General features: G+C 49.7%; 1 protein-coding gene across 1 annotated transcript; it reads right to left on the bottom strand.

Annotated features, from left to right (window-relative positions):
* Nucleotides 1-363: 363 nt before the first annotated feature.
* On the bottom strand, nucleotides 364-27445 carry FSTL1 (follistatin like 1). Its single transcript, XM_072133550.1, has 11 exons — nucleotides 27302-27445; nucleotides 27171-27176; nucleotides 8726-8830; nucleotides 7798-7927; nucleotides 7653-7685; nucleotides 6448-6578; nucleotides 5966-6084; nucleotides 2443-2555; nucleotides 2055-2165; nucleotides 1906-1967; nucleotides 364-1389 (listed from the first exon to the last, which is right to left on the bottom strand). The coding sequence occupies exons 1-11, from the start codon at nucleotides 27443-27445 to the stop codon at nucleotides 1345-1347; spliced, it is 999 nt and encodes a 332-aa protein (XP_071989651.1). The 3' UTR covers nucleotides 364-1344.
* Between the last annotated feature and the right edge of the window lie 322 nt (nucleotides 27446-27767).

Here is a 27767-nt window from a genome sequence, read left to right as displayed (position 1 = left end):
ATCACTTCCTGCTGCCCCTGCGCTCGGGTGCATGCATCACTTCCTGCTGCCCCTGCGCTCGGGTGCATGCATCACTTCCTGCTGCCCCTGCGCTCGGGTGCATGCATCACTTCCTGCTGCCCCTGCGCAGGACTGGGCACATGGCTTCAGGGGGATACATAATGTGTTACTGAAGAACAACAGAAAGAGGCGGTGATGGCAGGAGAAGCTGCGCTGCACCAGAGGGACGGCCGGGCGTCTCTTACACATGGGAATAGGCGCAGTCTGTGACCTCCCATGAGATGAGCACACTCCTCTCCTGAAACACTCTGTGCTGCTGAGCACCCGGCTTCTTCCCATGACACATGAATAACGACACATTGATCTTTTGTAGTTTTTTTATTTGGTTGTTACAGAATAAAAAAATACCATTATAAAAAACAAATATGGGGTGAAATATATGCAAAAAATAGGCAGCGCCTGGCAGGGGGGAAGTATAGGGGTTCCCTATGTGCGCTGGTAGTGGAGGGTGAACTTTGGGCAGTGCTGGTCACCTCTCCTTAACCCTTCCTGGGACAATCAGACTGAAGCGCCCCGGAGGAGTATGGTCAATCACGCCAGACGCCATTATTATAGCGCCCTCCCCCCACCAGGGGGCGCCGTCCTGCACTGCCAGGCGCCGGTATATGATTGTACGAAGCTGCGTGACGCCCAAAGCGCAGGATGCTACAGGGAGGGGCGGTGTCGCTACGTCTACGGTATCACATCTAAATATCAATAACACACAACATAAAATACAGTATGGACCCAGGTCCTGAAATCATAGCACCTTCAAGGGAGTCCTAGGGCGGGTGGTGAAGGGGTTAACTGGGCGCTGGAAGGGTCACTGCTAATTATTCACGTCTTTGGCAAATTATCCTCATCATTACTAAAAACGCCACATTCCCAGAACCATCATAGTGCGAGGCGCAGCTGCCCCTGCTCGCGGCACGTCCCACCGGACACTTGCTTCATCCCGCTCCATCCGGCTGACTCCGCCCATAAACACGCCTCCTATAGACGGGTGGCTGCTGGAGGGGGCAATAAGGCACTCAGCAGCCGCCATTATCTGGGGTCATGGTGGAGCGGCATTATGGGGAGCTGAGCGCCTTATTGTACGCTAAATCAAGGAAATAGTGAAGTATCTGCATATTCAGCGGGGGAGGGGCCATACCCAAAGCTCCACCCCCTTGGCTATTCATTTGCACCTATGCCCTACATAAGGTTTATTTTTGTTTAATTGATAAAAGCTAAGAAGAGATTCTCCTGGCCGTCCGACAGACTAAGGAATGGAGGGGCGTCGGGCGCAGGCCGGGGGGCTCCTCCTCAGATGTCCTTGCTGCTCACTGACTTGGCCTTCTCAGCCGTCTCCTGCCAGAAGAAAGAGAGAGGCCGGGGCTCAGCGATGGGGACACAGCGGCTCCAAAAACCCTCACCCCCGACTACTCTACAACCTTCTATGTATTTACTTGTTATTTTATGTGACGGAGAAACAAAGTATCAAAAGTCTTAACGACCCCCGGAGGTTCTGCCACGGCCACGGCATCACGAGAACCCAGGGAGACAGCAGCCAGCTCGGGGATAGGACTGCAGCACAGAGCACAGCAGGGTCAGGAGGCACAATCCATTATCTGTCAGCGGATGGGGGACGGGATAACAACACGGTCACCCCCCCCCCCACCCCCACCCCCACCCCACCCCGGACCGCCCGGACCCACAGCTCAGGGGAGGATCTCTCCACATTCTCCCGTCCCATGTAGCGGAACAGTGAGAACACGAGGGAAGGAGAGGAGAAGCAGATTTGTGTTCAGCATTGATACTTTGTTTCTCTATCACAGTAAGTAGATACAATCCATGAGGTTTCGGGGTGCGAGGACAATCGCTCACCTGGTGCTTCCTCAGCTCCTCCACGTATCGGCTCATGTCGCCCTCCGATTGGCCGTCTTTACCTGGAAACAGCCAGAGATCAATGAGGGTCCCTCATATGTGGGGGAGAGGGGGTTAATAATGGGGCGATGGACTATGGGGGTCATTACCTTCACAGGACATGGCGGTGCAAACCCAGTTCCCACAGGCGCAAACACAGCGATTGCACTGGACCTGAGTCTCTGCTCCGTCCTCGTACGTCTCATCTTCCAGGGCGCACTCTGCGGAGAAGACAGCAGGTGAGTACAGGGAGGATGGCGCCCCACAGGGGCAGGGCAGGGAGGATGGCGCCCCCCCAGGGGCAGGGCAGGGAGGATGGCACCCCCCCAGGGGCAGGGCAGGGAGGATGGCACCCCCCCAGGGGCAGGGCAGGGAGGATGGCACCCCCCCAGGGGCAGGGCAGGGAGGATGGCACCCCCCCAGGGGCAGGGCAGGGAGGATGGCACCCCCCCAGGGGCAGGGCAGGAATGAGATATATATATATAGGGCACCACTCACTTTTCTCAGGGGGGTTGTACGTGGGGTTCAGACACTTGAGGAATTCATTGAAGCTCAGTTTCCAGTCCGCGTTCTCGTCAGAAAGCTCAATCAGCGCCTCCACACACAGACCCCTGCGGGTACAAGACACAGATCATTATATACCGGGCTCCTCCTACAGGGTATATACTGGATATATAGGGGCTCCCCCATGTGTTACACTACAGGGTATATGTATATACAGGATATATAGGGGCTCCTCCATGTGTCACACTACAGGGTATATGTATATACTGGATATATAGGGGCTCCCCCATGTGTCACACTACAGGGTATATGTATATACAGGATATATAGGGGCTCCTCCATGTGTCACACTACAGGGTATATGTATATACTGGATATATAGGGGCTCCCCCATGTGTCACACTACAGGGTATATGTATATACTGGATATATAGGGGCTCCTCCATGTGTTACACTACAGGGTATATGTATATACTGGATATATAGGGGCTCCTCCATGTGTTACACTACAGGGTATATGTATATACTGGATATATAGGGGCTCCTCCATGTGTTACACTACAGGGTATATGTATATACTGGATATATAGGGCTCCTCCATGTGTCACACTACAGGATATATGTATATACTGGATATATAGGGGCTCCTCCACGTGTTACACTACAGGGTATATGTATATACTGGATATATAGGGGCTCCTCCATGTGTTACACTACAGGGTATATGTATATACTGGATATATAGGGGCTCCTCCATGTGTCACACTACAGGGTATATGTATATACTGGATATATAGGGGCTCCTCCATGTGTCACACTACAGGGTATATGTATATACTGGATATATAGGGGCTCCTCCATGTGTCACACTACAGGGTATATGTATATAATGGATATATAGGGGCTACCCATGTGTCACACTACAGGGTATATGTATATACTGGATATATAGGGGGCTCCTCCATGTGTTACACTACAGGGTATATGTATATACTGGATATATAGGGGCTCCTCCATGTGTCACACTACAGGGTATATGTATATACTGGATATATAGGGGCTCCTCCATGTGTCACACTACAGGGTATATGTATATACTGGATATATAGGGGCTCCTCCATGTGTCACACTACAGGGTATATGTATATACTGGATATATAGGGGCTCCCCCATGTGTCACACTACAGGGTATATGTATATACTGGATATATAGGGCTCCTCCATGTGTTACACTACAGGGTATATGTATATACTGGATATATAGGGGCTCCTCCATGTGTCACACTACAGGGTATATGTATATACTGGATATATAGGGGCTCCTCCATGTGTCACACTACAGGGTATATGTATATACTGGATATATAGGGGCTCCTCCATGTGTTACACTACAGGGTATATGTATATACTGGATATATAGGGCTCCTCCATGTGTCACACTACAGGATATATGTATATACTGGATATATAGGGGCTCCTCCATGTGTCATACTACAGTGTATATGTATATACTGGATATATAGGGGCTTCTCCATGTGTCACACTACAGGATATATGTATATACTGGATATATAGGGGCTCCCCCATGTGTTACACTACAGGGTTTATGTATATACTGGATATATAGGGGCTCCTCCATGTGTTACACTACAGGGTATATGTATATACTGGATATATAGGGGCTCCTCCATGTGTCATACTACAGTGTATATGTATATACTGGATATATAGGGGCTCCTCCATGTGTTACACTACAGGGTATATGTATATACTGGATATATAGGGGCTCCTCCATGTGTCACACTACAGGGTATATGTATATACTGGATATATAGGGGCTCCTCCACGTGTTACACTACAGGGTATATGTATATACTGGATATATAGGGGGCTCCTCCATGTGTTACACTACAGGGTATATGTATATACTGGATATATAGGGCTCCCCCACGTGTTACACTACAGGGTATATGTATATACTGGATATATAGGGGCTCCTCCATGTGTCACACTACAGGGTATATGTATAAAATGGATATATAGGGCTCCTCCACGTGTCACACTACAGGGTATATGTATATACTGGATATATAGGGGCTCCCCCATGTGTTATACTACAGGGTATATGTATATACTGGATATATAGGGGCTCCTCCATGTGTCACACTACAGGGTATATGTATATACTGGATATATAGGGGGCTCCTCCATGTGTCACACTACAGGGTATATGTATAAAATGGATATATAGGGGGCTCCTCCATGTGTTACACTACAGGGTATATGTATATACTGGATATATAGGGGCTCCTCCATGTGTCACACTACAGGGTATATGTATATACTGGATATATAGGGGCTCCTCCATGTGTCACACTACAGGGTACATGTATATACTGGATATATAGGGGCTCCTCCATGTGTCACACTACAGGGTATATGTATATACTGGATATATAGGGGCTCCTCCATGTGTTACACTACAGGGTATATGTATATACTGGATATATAGGGGCTCCTCCATGTGTTACACTACAGGGTATATGTATATACTGGATATATAGGGCTCCTCCATGTGTCACACTACAGGGTATATGTATATACAGGATATATAGGGGCTCCTCCATGTGTCACACTACAGGGTACATGTATATACTGGATATATAGGGGCTTCTCCATGTGTTACACTACAGGGTACATGTATATACTGGATATATAGGGCTCCTCCATGTGTCACACTACAGTGTATATGTATATACTGGATATATAGGGGCTCCTCCATGTGTCACACTACAGGGTATATGTATATACTGGATGTATAGGGGCTCCCCCATGTGTCACACTACAGGGTATATGTATATACTGGATGTATAGGGGCTCCCCCATGTGTCACACTACAGGGTATATGTATATACTGGATATATAGGGGCTCCTCCATGTGTCACACTACAGGGTATATGTATATACTGGATATATAGGGCTCCTCCATGTGTCACACTACAGGATATATGTATATACTGGATATATAGGGGCTCCTCCATGTGTCACACTACAGGGTATATGTATATAATGGATATATAGGGGCTCCTCCATGTGTCACACTACAGGGTATATGTATATACTGGATATATAGGGGCTCCTCCATGTGTCACACTACAGGGTATATGTATATACTGGATATATAGGGCTCCTCCATGTGTCACACTACAGGATATATGTATATACTGGATATATAGGGCTCCTCCATGTGTCACACTACAGGGTATATGTATATACTGGATATATAGGGGGCTCCTCCATGTGTTACACTACAGGGTATATGTATATACTGGATATATAGGGGCTCCCCCATGTGTTACACTACAGGGTATATGTATATACTGGATATATAGGGGGCTCCTCCATGTATATACTGGATATATAGAGCTCCTCCCCCTGTATTTGGGGTTATCCCAGGACACCCCTCTCAGACCCCTGGTGGTCCTGCCATACAATTACTGTGGGGTCCGGGTCTTACCTGAGGATCTTGTTGGTCTCCTGGTCCATGTAGGTGGTGATGTTGATGGCCGTCTGGTTCTGCTCCAGGAATTTCAGGAACTCGGAGGAGTCCAGCCGGGAGTCACCGTCATCGTAGCTCTAAATACGGGAAATTACAAGATATAAGACAGATGGAGGATATCCTATCCCGTCCTGGAGGAGGCAAATAGGCAGGACAGCAGGAGGTGCACATTATAGGGCTATGCTGTAACCATGTCCACTACTAGGCCCGGGGTCAGGGGGTCAGGGATCCGGGCTGTGTACATACAGGGGGTTATTATGGGGCTATCCTGTAACCCCTTGTCCCCTACTAGGGCCGGGGTCAGAGGGTCAGGGATCCGGGCTGTGTACATACAGGGGGTTATTATGGGGCTATCCTGTAAGCCAGTTTCCTCTATTAGGGTCAGGGGGTCAGGGGTCGTCCGGGCTGTGTACTTGGGGTCATGGCCTCCCGCTCCGCACCTTGAAGTATTTCTCTAGGATGTCGCTGTAGTTGTTGCCCTTGGAGAACCATCCGTCAGGGATAATCTCTGCCTGAAGCCACTGGATGACGCGTCTCCGGAGCTCATCGCGATCAGACTGGTAACACACAACTGCGAGACAAGGAGCCGAATATGAATATAATACACAGAGGAGGCGACAGGCCGGAGTGTAATACAGAGGAGGTGACGGCCAGGGTGTTATACAGAGGAGGTGACGGCCGGAGTGTAATACAGAGGAGGTGACGGCCGGGGTGTTATACAGAGGAGGTGACGGCCGGGGTGTTATACAGAGGAGGTGACGGCCGGGTTGTTATACAGAGGAGGTGACGGCCGGGTTGTTATACAGAGGAGGTGACGGCCGGGGTGTAATACAGAGGAGGTGACGGCCGGGGTGTAATACAGAGGAGGTGACGGCCGGAGTGTAATACAGAGGAGGTGACGGCCGGGGTGTAATACAGAGGAGGTGACGGCCGGGGTGTAATACAGAGGAGGTGACGGCCGGAGTGTAATACAGAGGAGGTGACGGGCCGGAGTGTAATACAGAGGAGGTGACGGGCCGGAGTGTAATACAGAGGAGGTGACGGGCCGGAGTGTAATACAGAGGAGGTGACGGGCCGGAGTGTAATACAGAGGAGGTGACGGGCCGGGGTGTTATACAGAGGAGGTGAAGGCCGGGGTGTTATACAGAGGAGGTGACGGCCGGAGTGTTATACAGAGGAGGCGACAGGCCGGAGTGTAATACAGAGGAGGCGACGGGCCGGAGTGTAATACAGAGGAGGTGACGGGCCGGGGTGTTATACAGAGGAGGTGACGGCTGGAGTGTAATACAGAGGAGGTGACGGCCGGGGTGTTATACAGAGGAGGCGACGGGCCGGAGTGTAATACAGAGGAGGTGACGGCCGGGGTGTAATACAGAGGAGGCGACGGGCCGGAGTGTAATACAGAGGAGGTGACGGCCGGAGTGTAATACAGAGGAGGTGACGGCCGGAGTGTTATACAGAGGAGGCGACGGCCGGAGTGTAATACAGAGGAGGTGACGGCCGGGTTGTAATACAGAGGAGGTGACGGCCCGGGGTGTAATACAGAGGAGGTGAGGGGCCGGAGTGTAATACAGAGAGGCGACAGGCCGGAGTGTTATACAGAGGAGGTGACGGCCGGGGTGTAATACAGAGGTAGGAGCGGTACCTGGACTGGCTGCGGGGGCGTCAGACGTCTTTTCTACAGGATAGAGAAAACAATGAATGAAGTATTAGAGGTGCGATGCTCTGCAGACTATTGCACCGCTATAATCACCAGGATGACACTATACACAGGTTTTGCGCTCTTGTACCTTTGCAGTGACCGTCATAATCCACCTGGATCTTGGAGCCGGTCAGGCAGGCGTCGCGGTGCAGCTCGCAGTGATTGAGGTAAGTCTTCCCGTTACTCCCGCACACCGGACGCTTGTGAGACTTACATTTCTAGAGAGAGACAAGACATCAGCCGTATACAGGGGACGTATATATACACAGGGGGGCGCTATACGTATATATATATATATACACAGGGGGGCGCTATACGTATATATATATATATATATACACAGGGGGGGCGCTATACGTATATATATATACACAGGGGGGGGCGCTATACATATATATATACACAGGGGGGGGCGCTATACATATATATATATACACAGGGGGGGGCGCTATACATATATATATACACAGGGGGGGCGCTATACGTATATATACACAGGGGGGCGCTATATGTATATATATACACAGGGGGGGGGGCGCTATATGTATATATATATATACACAGAGGGGGGGCGCTATATGTATATATACACACCCGGGGGACGCCATCCATATATATATATATACATACACCTGGGGACGCCATCCGTATACACAGGGGGGACATATATATACACAGGGGGGGAGGGGACATATATATATATATATATATACACCCGGGGGACGCCATCCGTATACACAGGGGGACATATATATACACCCGGGGGGGACGCCGTCCGTATATATACATACACCCGGGGGGGGGGGGGGGGGGACGCCATCCGTATATATATATATATATACACCCGGGGGGGCCGCCATCCGTATATATATACACCCGGGGGGGACGCCATCCGTATATATATACACCCGGGGGGGGGGGGGACGCCATCCGTATATATATATATACACACCCGGGGGGGGGGGGGGGGGGAACCCATCCGTACAGTATTATTCTTATGTAATGCAGATACTCACCTCGATGCAGAGGCAGGTAGGTTCCCCTTTCTCAGTTACAGCGCACTCTCTGCCAGCACCGCAGAACACATTGGCGCAGACCTTGGATTTGCTTTTTGCCTCTTCCTGCGAGAAGGAAAGGGGATTATATTATATACTGTATACTGTACTGTTATATACACGTAGGGAGAGGCTGCAGTGCACAGAGCTTCCAGTGGGTGGCAGAGGAGAGGCGGCACAGATGTGGCACCAGCTTTTGTTTGGTCACCTTTACTATACAGCAGTGACGGGGAACCTTTTAGACACAGAGTGCCCAAACTACAACCAAAAGCCACTTATTTTTACTAAAGTGCCAATGCGACAATTTAAGCCGTAACTTATTACTCCCCGCTCTGTCACAGGTATATACTCAGTGACTCAGTGTAGCAGCCTTCTAGGGTCCTGGGCTGCAGGAGGCCTTGAGTCCTGTCTGGCAAACTCTACCCTGGGGTGATGGTGAGGGTGCCCATAGAGAGGGCTATGAGTGCCACCTCTGGCACCCGTGCCATAGGTCCGCCACCGCTGCTATACAGTGTGACACATGGGGGGGGGATTTACTAATTGTGTGCTCCGGAGAGCGCAGCCCCATGTATTAAAGTGTCGCACGGCTGGTAGTGATTACTGGGTAGACGGAACTAATCAGTCGTGCGCCAGGAAAATGCCGGCAGTAATGAAGGGTGCGCCCAAATCTTACATACACTGGCGCCTCCATTTTGCTCTCTGACCAATTTTTTCTGGTCTATTGTGCGCCTAAATATGCCGGCAAGATACACAGAAATGTGGAAACGTTAGGCCACGCCCACTTGCGCCCAAAAAACCTGGAGGTGTCGGGATAGTCGGAAACATCTGTTCTCTCTGCCGCAAACTCATTATAAATGATCCGCAACAATTCTGCGTCCAGAAAAATCCTGGTATTTTTGGGGCGCACTGCGATAATAAATGTCCCCCAATCTGTCCAGTCGCAGTAATAAATGCGCTGCAGGGTCCGACTCTCAGTGCACGCCCCTTAGGGTGCTAATATTTCAGTCTTGTTGGACACAGATGACCAAAAGATCTTTACAAAGTACCTGAAAACTGGCGCAGACAGTATAATAAATGTCCTAATGTGTGCGCTCGGAGATTGTGAGCTCCTGGGGTCAGGATGATGGGAGTGATACATTGTGTGTGCTCGGAGATTAGATTGTGAGCTCCTGGGCTCAGGGATGATGGGAGTGATACATCGTGTGAGCTCCTGGGCTCAGGGATGATGGGAGTGATACATCGTGTGTGCTCGAGATTACATGGTGAGCTCCTGGGCTCAGGGATGATGGGGTCATGTTCCTGGTGGAGGCAGCTATAGGGGGCGCCGCTGCTCCAGACTGAGAATTCCCAGGAATCTCTAATGACTTCCAGCTGCATCTACTCTGGGAAGCAGGGGGGATGTGGACCAATCAGAACGCTCCAATCAGTCAGGATCCAACCAATCACAGGCTGCCAGCAGCAAACTCTATAAAGTCCAGCGGCAGGAAGCAGACATTAACCCCTGCACCGGCCTGCTACGGGGAGCCGGAGGCGTCACACAGACAGTGTACAGGAAGCGTGGACCCCCCTTATATGTGTGTTATACGTCACACACGGGGGTCTCTGATGTGCAAGACCAGAACTAACACTGTAACAGCCACATACAGGCCACACTGCCCCCCCCCCCATACAGGCCACACGGCCCTCCCCCCCATACAGGGCACACTGCCCCCCCCATACAGGGCACACGGCCCTCCCCCCCATACAGGACACACGGCCCCCCTCCCCATATACAGGCCACACGGCCCCCCTCCCCATATACAGGCCACACGGCCCCCCCCCCCATATACAGGACACACGGCCCCCCTCCCCATACAGGACACACGGCCCTCCCCCCCATACAGGGCACACGGCCCCTCCCCCCCATACAGGGCACACTGCCCCCCCCCATACAGGGCACACGGCCCTCCCCCCCTACAGGGCACACGGCCCTCCCCCCCATACAGGGCACACGGCCCCCCTCCCCATATACAGGCCACACGGCCCCCCTCCCCATATACAGGCCACACGCCCCCCCCCCCCCCCCCATATACAGGGCACACGGCCCTCCCCCCCATACAGGACACACGGCCCTCCCCCCCATACAGGGCACACGGCCCTCCCCCCCATACAGGCCACACGGCCCCCCTCCCCATATACAGGCCACACGGCCCCCCTCCCCATATACAGCCACACGCCCCCCCCCCCCCATATACAGGGCACACGGCCCTCCCCCCCATACAGGGACCACGGCCCTCCCCCCATACAGGGCACACGCCCTCCCCCCATACAGGCCACACGGCCCCCCTCCCCATATACAGGCCACACGGCCCCCCTCCCCATATACCAGGGCACACGGCCCTCCCCCCCCCCATATACAGGACACACGGCCCCCCTCCCCATATACAGGCCACACGGCCCCCCTCCCCATATACAGGGCACACGGCCCTCCCCCCATATACAGGAAGACACGGCCCCCCCCCCCCCATACAGGGCACACTGCCCCCCCCCATACAGGGCACACAGCGCCATACTGTGCCTATCACTACCAGGTCCATACAGGATGATGCAGGTGGGGTGGGACCGAGGACACAGTGCAGACCCCCTTTTCCTGTAGTGAGGTAATGAGGGGGAGGGGGGACACAGTGCAGACCCCATGACACCTGTCAGCGCACACTGCTGCGGTTTGTCTGGACCCTCCACTGTATGAGATCATGGAAATCTTACAGGGTCCGGCAGCAGCCCCCAGTAATGGCTGACGGTGTCTTACAGGTTCGGCCCCTCGTGCTGCCCAGTGACACCCGCTACACAGGTCCTGGTGGTATTGTCAGTGCCCAATGTTATCTGCCAAGGACTCGCCATTAGGCCAAGAATAGAACAAGAATCACTACAGAGCACCAGACGTCTCCACCGCGGGGCGCTGCGTCTAGACATGGGGGAGGGGACACCACAGAACACTGGAGACTGAGTGCTACAAAGTATCAGGGACACAACACAGAGGAACCAGAGAACACGGCAACAAGGGTGTCACCAGCACTCTCCCAGGAGAAGATACAGTCATAACCTGAAGACTGAGCAGAGGTGTTACTGATCCTTCTACAACCCTGATAGCTGGCGGCTCCCCCTAGTGGTGGTGTATAATGTGTATGTAGTGATCTCCCCCTAGTGGTGGTGTATAATCTGTATGTAGTGATCTCCCCCTAGTGGTGGTGTATAATGGGTATGTAGTGATCTCCCCTAGTGGTGGTGTATAATGTGTATGTAGTGATCTCCCCCCTAGTGGTGGTGTATAATCTGTATGTAGTGATCTCCCCTAGTGGTGGTGTATAATGTGTATGTAGTGATCTCCCCCTAGTGGTGGTGTATAATCTGTATGTAGTGATCTCCCCCTAGTGGTGGTGGTATATGTGTATGTAGTGATCTCCCCCTAGTGGTGGTGTATAATCTGTATGTAGTGATCTCCTCCTAGTGGTGGTGTATAATGTGTATGTAGTGATCTCCCCTAGTGGTGGTGTATAATCTGTATGTAGTGATCTCCCCCTAGTGGTGGTGTATAATCTGTATGTAGTGATCTCCCCCTAGTGGTGGGTGTATAATCTGTATGTAGTGATCTCCCCTAGTGGTGGTGTATAATCTGTATGTAGTGATCTCCCTCCTAGTGGTGATGTATAATGTGTATGTAGTGATCTCCTCCTAGTGGTGGTGTATATGTGTATGTAGTGATCTCCCCCTAGTGGTGGTGTATAATCTGTATGTAGTGAGCTCCCCCTAGTGGTGGTGTATAATCTGTATGTAGTGATCTCCTCCTAGTGGTGGTGTATAATGTGTATGTAGTGATCTCCCCCTAGTGGTGGTGTATAATGTGTATGTAGTGATCTCCTCCTAGTGGTGGTGTATAATGTGTATGTAGTGATCTCCTCCTAGTGGTGATGTATAATCTGTATGTAGTGATCTCCTCCTAGTGGTGGTGTATAATGTGTATGTAGTGATCTCCCCCTAGTGGTGGTGTATAATGTGTATGTAGTGATCTCCTCCTAGTGGTGATGTATAATCTGTATGTAGTGATCTCCCCCTAGTGGTGGTGTATAATGTGTATGTAGTGATCTCCCCCTAGTGGTGGTGTATAATCTGTATGTAGTGATCTCCCCCTAGTGGTGGTGTATAATGTGTATGTAGTGATCTCCCCCTAGTGGTGGTGTATAATGTGTATGTAGTGATCTCCCCCTAGTGGTGGTGTATAATCTGTATGTAGTGATCTCCCCCTAGTGGTGGTGTATAATGTGTATGTAGTGATCTCCTCCTAGTGGTGGTGTATAATCTGTATGTAGTGATCTCCCCCTAGTGGTGGTGTATAATGTGTATGTAGTGATCTCCCCCTAGTGGTGGTGTATAATCTGTATGTAGTGATCTCCCCCTAGTGGTGGTGTATAATGTGTATGTAGTGATCTCCCCCTAGTGGTGGTGTATAATCTGTATGTAGTGATCTCCCCCTAGTGGTGGTGTATAATCTGTATGTAGTGAGCTCCCCCTAGTGGTGGTGTATAATGTGTATGTAGTGATCTCCCCCTAGTGGTGGTGTATAATGTGTATGTAGTGATCTCCTCCTAGTGGTGGTGTATAATGTGTATGTAGTGATCTCCCCCTAGTGGTGGTGTATAATCTGTATGTAGTGATCTCCCCCTAGTGGTGGTGTATAATCTGTATGTAGTGATCTCCTCCTAGTGGTGGTGTATAATGTGTATGTAGTGAGCTCCCCCTAGTGGTGGTGTATAATGTGTATGTAGTGAGCTCCCCCTAGTGGTGGTGTATAATGTGTATGTAGTGAGCTCCCCCTAGTGGTGGTGTATAATGTGTATGTAGTGATCTCCCCCTAGTGGTGGTGTATAATGTGTATGTAGTGATCTCCTCCTAGTGGTGGTGTATAATGTGTATGTAGTGATCTCCTCCTAGTGGTGGTGTATAATGTGTATGTAGTGATCTCCCCCTAGTGGTGGTGTATAATCTGTATGTAATGATATCCTCCTAGTGGTGGTGTATAATGTGTATGCAGTGATCTCCTCCTAGTGGTGGTGTATAATGTGTAAGTAGTGATCTCCTCCTAGTGGTGGTGTATAATGTGTATGTAGTGATCTCCCCCTAGTGGTGGTGTATAATGTGTATGTAGTGAGCTCCCCCTAGTGGTGGTGTATAATCTGTATGTAGTGATCTCCCCCTAGTGGTGGTGTATAATGTGTATGTATTGATCTCCCCCTAGTGGTGGTGTATAATGTGTATGTAGTGATCTCCCCCTAGTGGTGGTGTATAATGTGTATGTAGTGATCTCCTCCTAGTGGTGGAGGTAGTTCCTGTGATGGGGGTAGTTGTTCCTCTCCTGTACATAACACGTGTGATTACATTCCTCTGCCCCGGCATCTGGTTGTACTTTACAGACGCAGTTTAACCCCTTGACTCCTGGAGGGTTGTGTCTGCATCTCACATGGAGGATGAGCCTCAGCAAACCACAAACATGGGGGCCCCTGCTATGACTGCAGCTCCGGATGTGACTAGAGGAGTCTGAGTTATTCCCTGTGAACAGGGCTTGTCCCTACACGTCCTGGAATCTACAGCTACACAAGGACTACAAGTCCCAGCACAGGAATGTGCACAGCGATGATATCAGGGATGGAGAATGCGGACCCCCAGGAAGTGACTGCAGCCAAAACATCCAGAGCCCAGACATGTAGTGCTGCCGCAGCTCAGCTCACTATAGTTACTGCTCTCTGTTATCAGCCATTACACCCCGGGGAGAGGAGACTGTACAGGGGGAATACAATCTATTACTCTCTGTTATCAGCCATTACACCCCGGGGGGAGGAGACTGTACAGGGGGATACAATCTATTACTCTCTGTTATCAGCCATTACACCCCGGGGAGAGGAGACTGTACAGGGGGGAATACAATCTATTACTCTCTGTTATCAGCCATTACACCCCGGGGGGAGGAGACTGTACAGGGGGATACAATCTATTACTCTCTGTTATCAGCCATTACACCCCGGGGAGAGGAGACTGTACAGGGGGGGGATACAATCTATTACTCTCTGTTATCAGCCATTTCATCCCGGGGAGAGGAGACTGTACAGGGGGGGATACAATCTATTACTCTCTGTTATCAGCCATTACATCCCGGGGAGAGGAGACTGTACAGGGGGGATACAATCTATTACTCTCTGTTATCAGCCATTACACCCCGGGGAGAGAAGACTGTACAGGGGGATACAATCTATTACTCTCTGTTATCAGCCATTACACCCCGGGGAGAGGAGACTGTACAGGGGGATACAATCTATTACTCTCTGTTATCAGCCATTACATCCCGGGGAGAGGAGACTGTACAGGGGGATACAATCTATTACTCTCTGTTATCAGCCATTACATCCCGGGGAGAGGAGACTGTACAGGGGGGATACAATCTATTACTCTCTGTTATCAGCCATTACACCCCGGGGAGAGGAGACTGTACAGGGGGTGGGGGTTACAATCTATTACTTTCTGTTATCAGCCATTACATCCCGGGGAGAGGAGACTGTACAGGGGGGATACATCTATTACTCTCTGTTATCAGCCATTACATCCCGGGGAGAGGAGACTGTACAGGGGGGGATACAATCTATTACTCTCTGTTATCAGCCATTTCATCCCGGGGAGAGGAGACTGTACAGGGGGGATACAATCTATTACTCTCTGTTATCAGCCATTACACCCCGGGGAGAGGAGACTGTACAGGGGGGGGGATACAATTCTATTACTCTCTTGTTATCAGCCATTTCATCCCGGGGAGAGGAGACTGTACAGGGGGATACAATCTATTACTCTCTGTTATCAGCCATTACACCCCGGGGAGAGGGAGACTGTACAGGGAGGATACAATCTATTACTCTCTGTTATCAGCCATTAACACCCCGGGGAGAGGAGACTGTACAGGGGGGGATACAATCTATTACTCTCTGTTATCAGCCAATTACACCCCGGGGAGAGGAGACTGTACAGGGGAGGATACAATCTATTACTCTCTGTTATCAGCCATTACACCCCGGGGAGAGGAGACTGTACAGGGGGGGATACAATCTATTACTCTCTGTTATCAGCCATTACACCCCGGGAGAGGAGACTGTACAGGGGGGATACAATCTATTGCTCTCTGTTATCAGTCATTACACCCCGGGGAGAGGAGACTGTACAGGGGGGGATACAATCTATTACTCTCTGTTATCAGCCATTACATCCCGGGGAGAGGAGACTGTACAGGGGGGATACAATCTATTACTCTCTGTTATCAGCCATTACATCCCGGGGAGAGGAGACTGTACAGGGGGGGGGATACAATCTATTACTCTCTGTTATCAGCCATTACATCCCGGGAGAGGAGACTGTACAGGGGGGGATACAATCTATTACTCTCTGTTATCAGCCATTACACCCCGGGGAGAGGAGACTGTACAGGGGGGATACAATCTATTACTCTCTGTTATCAGCCATTACATCCCGGGGAGAGGAGACTGTACAGGGGGGGATACAATCTATTACTCTCTGTTATCAGCCATTACATCCCGGGAGAGGAGACTGTACAGGGGGGGGGATACAATCTATTACTCTCTGTTATCAGCCATTACATCCCGGGGAGAGGAGACTGTACAGGGGGGATACAATCTATTACTCTCTGTTATCAGCCATTACATCCCGGGGAGAGGAGACTGTACAGGGGGGGATACAATCTATTACTCTCTGTTATCAGCCATTACATCCCGGGGAGAGGAGACTGTACAGGGGGGGATACAATCTATTACTCTCTGTTATCAGCCATTACATCCCGGGGAGAGGAGACTGTACAGGGGGGGATACAATCTATTACTCTCTGTTATCAGCCATTACATCCCGGGGAGAGGAGACTGTACAGGGGGGGATACAATCTATTGCTCTCTGTTATCAGTCATTACACCCCGGGGAGAGGAGACTGTACAGGGGGGATACAATCTATTACTCTCTGTTATCAGCCATTACATCCCGGGGAGAGGAGACTGTACAGGGGGGGATACAATCTATTACTCTCTGGTATCAGCCATTACATTCCGGGGAGAGGAGACTGTACAGGGGGGGATACAATCTATTACTCTCTGGTATCAGCCATTACATTCCGGGGAGAGGAGACTGTACAGGGGGGGATACAATCTATTACTCTCTGTTATCAGCCATTACATCCCGGGGAGAGGAGACTGTACAGGGGGGGATACAATCTATTACTCTCTGTTATCAGCCAATTACACCCCGGGGAGAGGAGACTGTACAGGAGGGATACAATCTATTACTCTCTGTTATCAGCCATTACACCCCGGGGAGAGGAGACTGTACAGGGGGGATACAATCTATTACTCTCTGTTATCAGCCATTACATCCCGGGGAGAGGAGACTGTACAGGGGGGATACAATCTATTACTCTCTGTTATCAGCCATTACATCCCGGGGAGAGGAGACTGTACAGGGGGGATACAATCTATTACTCTCTGTTATCAGCCATTACACCCCGGGAGAGGAGACTGTACAGGGGGGGGATACAATCTATTACTCTCTGTTATCAGCCATTACACCCCGGGGAGAGGAGACTGTACAGGGGGGATACAATCTATTACTCTCGGTTATCAGCATTACACCCCGGGGAGAGGAGACTGTACAGGGGGATACAATCTATTACTCTCTGTTATCAGCCATTACATCCCGGGGAGAGGAGACTGTACAGGGGGGATACAATCTATTACTCTCTGTTATCAGCCATTACACCCAGGGGAGAGGAGACTGTACAGGGGGGGGGGGGGGATACAATCTATTACTCTCTGTTATCAGCCATTACACCCCGGGGAGAGGAGACTGTACAGGGGGATACAATCTATTACTCTCTGTTATCAGCCATTACACCCCGGGGAGAGGGAGACTGTACAGGGGGGGGGGTACAATCTATTACTCTCTGTTATCAGCCATTACACCCCGGGGAGAGGAGACTGTACAGGGGGGGGGGGTACAATCTATTACTCTCTGTTATCAGCCATTACATCCCGGGGAGAGGAGACTGTACAGGGGGGATACAAGGAGTTACCCAGGATTTATGGTAATGGGGCTGTACACATCTGGGTGACCCCCGGAAGCTGAGCTCATACACTGTGACGACACCACAGCTGTGTTTGTAGGGAGTGACACCTGGACCCTGCTGGAATCCCACACAATTACATGTTATATGGACGACCACCCTGGGGGTATTTGCTCTGTAAACAGGTGGGTTGTAGTGTGAAGTCCTGCACCCAAACTTAACCCCTTCCTAGCCCCATTGCACCATAGTACCATTTCAGTAAATAATTGTTATTGTTTGAATAATTAAAAGTTATACAATTTTCCTATATACTTTCTGTATCAATTCCTTACGGTTTTCTAGATCTCTGCTTGCTGTCATTCTTTAGAAAGCTTCATTTCCAGTGTCCCTGGTCACACGGCTCGTTATATCACAGCTCTGATTACTGTCTATGACACTAACGAGCAAGCAGAGATCTAGAAATCCATGAGGAATGGGAACACCCCTTTAATGGTTACCCGCCTAGGGTGTGCAGATTACAGGCGCACCACACGCAGTGTATGCAACACCCAGATGGGCAAACACAAGTCCACATCTGGGGGCCTGAGCACCGCACCCTCATGAGTCACCAGGAGAGGATGGAGGCCGAGGACCTTAGGACACCCCACCCAGGGCTCCAAGCTAATGAGCCAAAGAGCTTACAATCCACTGCTGAAGTCTCTGGTATGTAGCTACTACACATGGCTCGTCTAAAGAGCTTACAATCCACTGCTGAAGTCTCTGGTATGTAGCTAGTGCACATGGCTCGTCTGAAGAGCTTACAATCCACTGCTGAAGTCTCTGGTATGTAGCTAGTGCACATGGCTCGTCTGAAGAGCTTACAATCCACTGCTGAAGTCTCTGGTATGTAGTTACTACACATGGCTCGTCTGAAGAGCTTACAATCCACTGGTAAAGTCCCTGGTATGTAGCTAGTGCACATAAAACACATGGCTCGTCTGAAGAGCTTACAATCTGCGGGGGCTTTTAAACATTCAGTTTTTCAGGTTCAGCTGTGGATCATCCATGGTGAGGACAGATCATGAGGGAAGGTCACTCCTCTCCTGGTTTGGACATTGAAAACTGCATCTAAAAAACTGAATGTGTGAACGCAGCCTATAGGATCCCTGGGCAGGATGCTCTGCTGTAAGGGTGGGGGATGGGCTGCTGTTATATCTACACCAGATGTTATATACAGAGAAGAATGAACAGGCACAGAGGGGGCATCTCTGGGGGGCAATATAGCAGGGTACAGGGGGCAGGGTCTTACTACACATTAACCCTTTCTATGCTGTAGGAGCATATAGACTGTAAGCTCTTGGGAGCAGGACCCCCACCTCCTATTGTTGGCAATTAGTATATGCCCCCCCCCCCCCATGATCTGTAAAGCGCTACAGAATATGAAGGCGCTATATAAAGAATCTCTATACTGGGCTGTGTATATCTTCAGACCCTTCTCTACACAATTACAGTCCGAGATCATTATCTCCCCCAGACAGGGAGGAAACAATCACCAGCCATTATACACATCACAGGTAATAACAAGTATACAGGGGAGTGCAAAAGTCTTCACACCCAGGAACATCATGTATAAACATCCATGGATTGTATCTATTTACTGTGATAGAGAAACAAAGTATCAAGTGCTAAACACAGGAGACAACGACACAAGAGACAACGACACAGGAGACAATGCTGAATATCAGCAGTGACCAATCTAAGGGGGCTCACAACTTTGTAGAGGCTGCAGGTTCCCCCCATTCTTCTCTGTACATCTAGAGGCTGGAGGTTTCCTCCATTCTTCTCTGTACATCTAGAGGCTGGAGGTTCCTCCATTCTTCTCTGTACATCTAGAGGCTGGAGGTTCCTCATTCTTCTCTGTACATCTAGAGGCTGGAGGTTCCTCCATTCTTCTCTGTACATCTAGAGGCTGGAGGTTCCCCATTCTTCTTTGTACATCTAGAGGCCGGAGGTTCCTCCATTCTTCTCTGTACATCTAGAGGCTGGAGGTTCCCCCATTCTTCTCTGTACATCTAGAGGCTGGAGGTCCCCCCATTCTTCTCTGTACATCTAGAGGCTGGAGGTTCCCCCATTCTCCTCTGTACATCTAGAGGCTGGAGGTTCCCCCATTCTTCTCTGTACATCTAGAGGCTGGAGGTTCCTCCATTCTTCTCTGTACATCTAGAGGCTGGAGGTTTCCCCAGTCTTCTCTGTACATCTAGAGGCTGGAGGTTCCTCCATTCTTCTCTGTACATCTAGAGGCTGGAGGTTCCTCCATTCTTCTTTGTACATCTAGAGGCCGGAGGTTCCTCCATTCTTCTCTGTACATCTAGAGGCTGGAGGTTCCTCCATTCTTCTCTGTACATCTAGAGGCTGGAGGTTCCCCCATTCTTCTCTGTACATCTAGAGGCTGGAGGTTCCCCCATTCTTCTCTGTACATCTAGAGGCTGGAGGTTCCCCCATTCTTCTCTGTACATCTAGAGGCTGGAGGTTCCCCCATTCTTCTCTGTACATCTAGAGGCTGGAGGTTCCCCCATTCTTCTCTGTACATCTAGAGGCTGGAGGTTCCCCCATTCTTCTCTGTACATCTAGAGGCTGGAGGTTCCCCCATTCTTCTTTGCACTAAGGTTATAGCTCAGTCACATTGGTTGGAGTTTGTGTAGTCTCAGATTCTCCATGGATTTAGGTCTGGACTGGGTGGTCTCCTCCCTGGATGTTGCGGCCCCCAGGTGTCATGGGGGGGGGGTGCAGTGTATTAGGTCCTATACATCCCATGTAATCCTCCTATATACAGGGGGGGGGGGGGGTGTCATATACATCCCATGTAATCCTCCTATATACAGGGGGGGGGGGTCATATACATCCCATGTAATCCTCCTATATACAGGGGGGGGGTCATATACATCCCATGTAATCCTCCTATATACAGGGGGGGGGGTCATATACATCCCATGTAATCCTCCTATATACAGGGGGGGGGGTCATATACATCCCATGTAATCCTCCTATATACAGGGGGGGGGGGTCATATACATCCCATGTAATCCTCCTATATACAGGGGGGGGGGTCATATACATCCCATGTAATCCTCCTATATACAGGGGGGGGTCATATACATCCCATGTAATCCTCCTATATACAGGGGGGGGTCATATACATCCCATGTAATCCTCCTATATACAGGGGGGTCATATACATCCCATGTAATCCTCCTATATACAGGGGGGGGTCATATACATCCATGTAATCCTCCTATATACAGGGGGGGTCATATACATCCCATTGTAATCCTCCTATATACAGGGGGTCATATACATCCCATGTAATCCTCCTATATACAGGGCTCATATACATCCCATGTAATCCTCCTATATACAGGGGGGGGGCTCATATACATCCCATGTAATCCTCCTATATACAGGGGGGGTCATATACATCCCATGTAATCCTCCTATATACAGGGGGGTCATATACATCCCATGTAATCCTCCTATATACAGGGGGGTCATATACATCCCATGTAATCCTCCTATATACAGGGAGGGGTCATATACATCCCATGTAATCCTCCTATATACAGGGGGGGGGGTCATATACATCCCATGTAATCCTCCTATATACAGGGGGGTCATATACATCCCATGTAATCCTCCTATATACAGGGGGGGGTCATATACATCCCATGTAATCCTCCTATATACAGGGGGGTCATATACATCCCATGTAATCCTCCTATATACAGGGGGGGGGTCATATACATCCCATGTAATCCTCCTATATACAGGGGGGGTCATATACATCCCATGTAATCCTCCTATATACAGGGGGGGTCATATACATCCCATGTAATCCTCCTATATACAGGGGGGGGTCATATACATCCCATGTAATCCTCCTATATACAGGGGGGGTCATATACATCCCATGTAATCCTCCTATATACAGGGGGGGTCATATACATCCCATGTAATCCTCCTATATACAGGGGGGCTCATATACATCCCATGTAATCCTCCTATATACAGGGGGGTCATAATACATCCCATGTAATCCTCCTATATACAGGGGGTCATATACATCCCATGTAATCCTCCTATATACAGGGGGGGGCTCATATACATCCCATGTAATCCTCCTATATACAGGGGGGGGTCATATACACCCATGTAATCCTCCTATATACAGGGGGGGGTCATATACATCCCATGTAATCCTCCTATATACAGGGGGGGGTCATATACATCCCATGTAATCCTCCTATATACAGGGGGGGTCATATACATCCCATGTAATCCTCCTATATACAGGGGGGGGGGGCTCATATACATCCCATGTAATCCTCCTATATACAGGGGGGGGGGGCTCATATACATCCCATGTAATCCTCCTATATACAGGGGGGGGGGTCATATACATCCCATGTAATCCTCCTATATACAGGGGGGGTCATATACATCCCATGTAATCCTCCTATATACAGGGGGGTCATATACATCCCATGTAATCCTCCTATATACAGGGGGGTCATATACATCCCATGTATCCTCCTATATACAGGGGGGGTCATATACATCCCATGTAATCCTCCTATATACAGGGGGGGTCATATACATCCCATGTAATCCTCCTATATACAGGGGGGTCATATACATCCCATGTAATCCTCCTATATACAGGGGGGTCATATACATCCCATGTAATCCTCCTATATACAGGGGGGGGTCATATACATCCCATGTAATCCTCCTATATACAGGGGGGGGTCATATACATCCCATGTAATCCTCCTATATACAGGGGGGTCATATACATCCCATGTAATCCTCCTATATACAGGGGGGGGTCATATACATCCCATGTAATCCTCCTATATACAGGGGGGTCATATACATCCCATGTAATCCTCCTATATACAGGGGGGGGTCATATACATCCCATGTAATCCTTCTATATACAGGGGGGGGTCATATACATCCCATGTAATCCTCCTATATACAGGGGGGGTCATATACATCCCATGTAATCCTCCTATATACAGGGGGGGGTCATATACATCCCATGTAATCCCCTATATACAGGGGGGGGGTCATATACATCCCATGTAATCCTCCTATATACAGGGGGGGGGGGTCATATACATCCCATGTAATCCTCCTATATACGGGGGGGGTCATATACATCCCATGTAATCCTCCTATATACAGGGGGGTCATATACATCCCATGTAATCCTCCTATATACAGGGGGGGGGGGTCATATACATCCCATGTAATCCTCCTATATACAGGGGGGGGGGTCATATACATCCCATGTTAATCCTCCTATATACAGGGGGGGGGTCATATACATCCCATGTAATCCTCCTATATACAGGGGGGGGGTCATATACATCCCATGTAATCCTCCTATATACAGGGGGGGGGGTCATATACATGACATGTAATCCTTCTATATACAGGGGGGTCATATACATGACATGTAACTCCTCCTATATACAGGGGGGTCATATACATGACATGTAATCCTCCTATATACAGGGGGGGTCATATACATCCCATGTAATCCTCCTATATACAGGGGGGGGGTCATATACATCCCATGTAATCCTCCTATATACAGGGGGGTCATTATACATCCCATGTAATCCTCCTATATACAGGGGGGGGTCATATACATCCCATGTAATCCTCCTATATACAGGGGGGGGGGTCATATACATCCCATGTAATCCTCCTATATACAGGGGGGGGGGTCATATACATGACATGTAATCCTCCTATATACAGGGGGGTCATATACATCCCATGTAATCCTCCTATATACAGGGGGGGGTCATATACATCCCATGTAATCCTCCTATATACAGGGGGTGGGGGTCATATACATCCCATGTAATCCTCCTATATACAGGGGGGGGTCATATACATCCCATGTAATCCTCCTATATACAGGGGGGGGGTCATATACATCCCATGTAATCCTCCTATATACAGGGGGGGGTCATATACATCCCATGTAATCCTCCTATATACAGGGGGGGGGGTCATATACATCCCATGTAATCCTCCTATATACAGGGGGGGGTCACATACATCCCATGTAATCCTCCTATATACAGGGGGTCACATACATCCCATGTAATCCTCCTATATACAGGGGGGTCATATACATCCCAGGTAATCCTCCTATAACAGGGGGGTCATATACATCCCATGTAATCCTCCTATATACAGGGGGTCATATACATCCCATGTAATCCTCCTATATACATGGGGGGTCATATACATCCCATGTAATCCTCCTATATACAGGGGGGGTCATATACATCCATGTAATCCTCCTATATACAGGGGGGTCATATACATCCCATGTAATCCTCCTATATACAGGGGGGTCATATACATCCCATGTAATCCTCCTATATACAGGGGGGGGTCATATACATCCCATGTAATCCTCCTATATACAGGGGGGTCATATACATCCATGTATCCTCCTATATACAGGGGGGGTCATATACATCCCATGTAATCCTCCTATATACAGGGGGGGGGGTCATATACATCCCATGTAATCCTCCTATATACAGGGGGGGGGGTCATATACATCCCATGTAATCCTCCTATATACCAGGGGGGTCATATACATCCCATGAAACCTCCTATATACAGGGGGGGGGGGGTCATATACATCCCATGTAATCCTCCTATATACAGGGGGGGGTCATATACATCCCATGTAATCCTCCTATATACAGGGGGGGGGGGTCATATACATCCCATGTAATCCTCCTATATACAGGGGGGGGGGGGTCATATACATCCCATGTAATCCTCCTATATAACAGGGGGGGTCATATACATCCCATGTAATCCTCCTATATACAGGGGGGGTCATATACATCCCATGTAATCCTCCTATATACAGGGGGGGGGTCATATACATCCCATGTAATCCTCCTATATACAGGGGGGGGTCATATACATCCCATGTAATCCTCCTATATACAGGGGGGGGGTCATATACATCCCATGTAATCCTCCTATATACAGGGGGGGGGGTCATATACATCCCATGTAATCCTCCTATATACAGGGGGGGTCATATACATCCCATGTAATCCTCCTATATACAGGGGGGGGTCATATACATCCCATGTAATCCTCCTATATACAGGGGGGGGTCATATACATCCCATGTAATCCTCCTATATACAGGGGGGGGTCATATACATCCCATGTAATCCTCCTATATACAGGGGGGGTCATATACATCCCATGTAATCCTCCTATATACAGGGGGGGGGTCATATACATCCCATGTAATCCTCCTATATACAGGGGGGGGGGGTCATATACATCCCATGTAATCCTCCTATATACAGGGGGGGTCATATACATCCCATGTAATCTCCTATATACAGGGGGGGGTCATATACATCCCATGTAATCCTCCTATATACAGGGGGGGGGGGGTCATATACATCACATGCAATCCTCCTATATACAGGGGGGGGGGGTCACATACATCCCATGTAATCCTCCTATATACAGGGGGGTCATATACATCCCATGTAATCCTCCTATATACAGGGGGGTCATATACATCCCATGTAATCCTCCTATATACAGGGGGGTCATATACATCCCATGTAATCCTCCTATATACAGGGGGGTCATATACATCCCATGTAATCCTCCTATATACAGGGGGGGGGTCATATACATCCCATGTAATCCTCCTATATACAGGGGGGGGTCATATACATCCCATGTAATCCTCCTATATACAGGGGGGTCATATACATCCCATGTAATCCTCCTATATACAGGGGGGTCATATACATCCCATGTAATCCTCCTATATACAGGGGGGTCATATACATCCCATGTAATCCTCCTATATACAGGGGGGGGGGGTCATATACATCCCATGTAATCCTCCTATATACAGGGGGGGTCATATACATCCCATGTAATCCTCCCATATACAGGGGGGTCATATACATCCCATGTAATCCTCCTATATACAGGGGGGTCATATACATCCCATGTAATCCTCCTATATACAGGGGGTCATATACACCCATGTAATCCTCCTATATACAGGGGGGGGGGTCATATACATCCCATGTAATCCTCCTATATACAGGGGGGTCATATACATCCCATGTAATCCTTCTATATACAGGGGGGGGTCATATACATCCCATGTAATCCTTCTATATACAGGGGGGGCTCATATACATCCCATGTAATCCTCCTATATACAGGGGGGTCATATACATCCCATGTAATCCTCCTATATACAGGGGGGTCATATACATCCCATGTAATCCTCCTATATACAGGGGGGGGGTCATATACATCCCATGTAATCCTCCTATATACAGGGGGGGGTCATATACATCCATGTAATCCTCCTATATACAGGGGGGGGGTCATATACATCCCATGTAATCCTCCTATATACAGGGGGGGGGGTCATATACATCCCATGTAATCCTCCTATATACAGGGGGGGGGGTCATATACATCCCATGTAATCCTCCTATATACAGGGGGGGGGGGGTCATATACATCCCATGTAATCCTTCTATATACAGGGGGGGGGCTCATATACATCCCATGTAATCCTTCTATATACAGGGGGGGCTCATATACATCCCATGTAATCCTCCTATAAACAGGGGGGTCATATACATCCCATGTAATCCTCCTATATACAGGGGGGTCATATACAACCCATGTAATCCTCCTATATACAGGGGGGTCATATACATCCCATGTAATCCTCCTATATACAGGGGGGTCATATACATCCCATGTAATCCTCCTATATACAGGGGGGGGTCATATACATCCCATGTAATCCTCCTATATACAGGGGGGGGGGTCATATACATCCCATGTAATCCTCCTATATACAGGGGGGGGGTCATATACATCCCATGTAATCCTCCCATATACAGGGGGGTCATATACATCCCATGTAATCCTCCTATATACAGGGGGGTCATATACATCCATGTAATCCTCCTATATACAGGGGGGGGGTCATATACATCCCATGTAATCCTCCTATATACAGGGGGGGGGGGGGTCATATACATCCCATGTAATCCTCCCATATACAGTCAGTGATACAGTAGAAAGCTATATACTATACACAGCAGAATCTGCGTTACAATGTAACAGTGGTCAGAGATGAGCTGAGAAGAGGGGAGCACAGTATTGGGGGTCAGTCCTTACCAGAGCCTGGGGAGCAGGACAGGGCCAGGAGCAGCAGCAGCGGGGCAGTCCTCAGGAGCTGGGGGGCAGACAGAGGTTAGTGGGGGGCACACGGGAGATATTGGGGGGCAGGAGAGGGGAGCAGCTCTCACCATGGCGGCTGCAGGCGGTGCCGGATCTTCTGGGTCTGAGGAGAAGATTGTGTCCTGTGAGGCTGCGGTGCTGAGCCTGAAACTAAATGTGCCCCCTCCTCCTGCACCCCTCCCCAGGCCGAGCCCAGCTGTGCCGCCCCTCATCCTGCACAGGGGCCTCCTCCTGCCGGAGACTATCCTGCCCCCCCCCCTCATGCACCCCGTGCCCCTAACTGCCCCCATCATACACCCCCGTGCCCCTCACTGCCCCCCATCATACACCCCGTGCCCCTCACTGCCCCCCATCATACACCCCGTGCCCCTCACTGCCCCCCATCATACACCCCGTGCCCCTCACTGCCCCCCCCCCATCATACACCCCGTGCCCCTAACTGCCCCCCTCATGCACCCCGTGCCCCTCACTGCCCCCCATCATACACCCCGTGCCCCTCACTGCCCCCCATCATACACCCCGTGCCCCTCACTG

The sequence above is a fragment of the Engystomops pustulosus genome, chromosome 2 (assembly GCF_040894005.1).
Source record: "Engystomops pustulosus chromosome 2, aEngPut4.maternal, whole genome shotgun sequence".
Taxonomy (NCBI): domain Eukaryota; kingdom Metazoa; phylum Chordata; class Amphibia; order Anura; family Leptodactylidae; genus Engystomops; species Engystomops pustulosus.
This window is presented reverse-complemented; position numbering and strand designations above follow the sequence as displayed.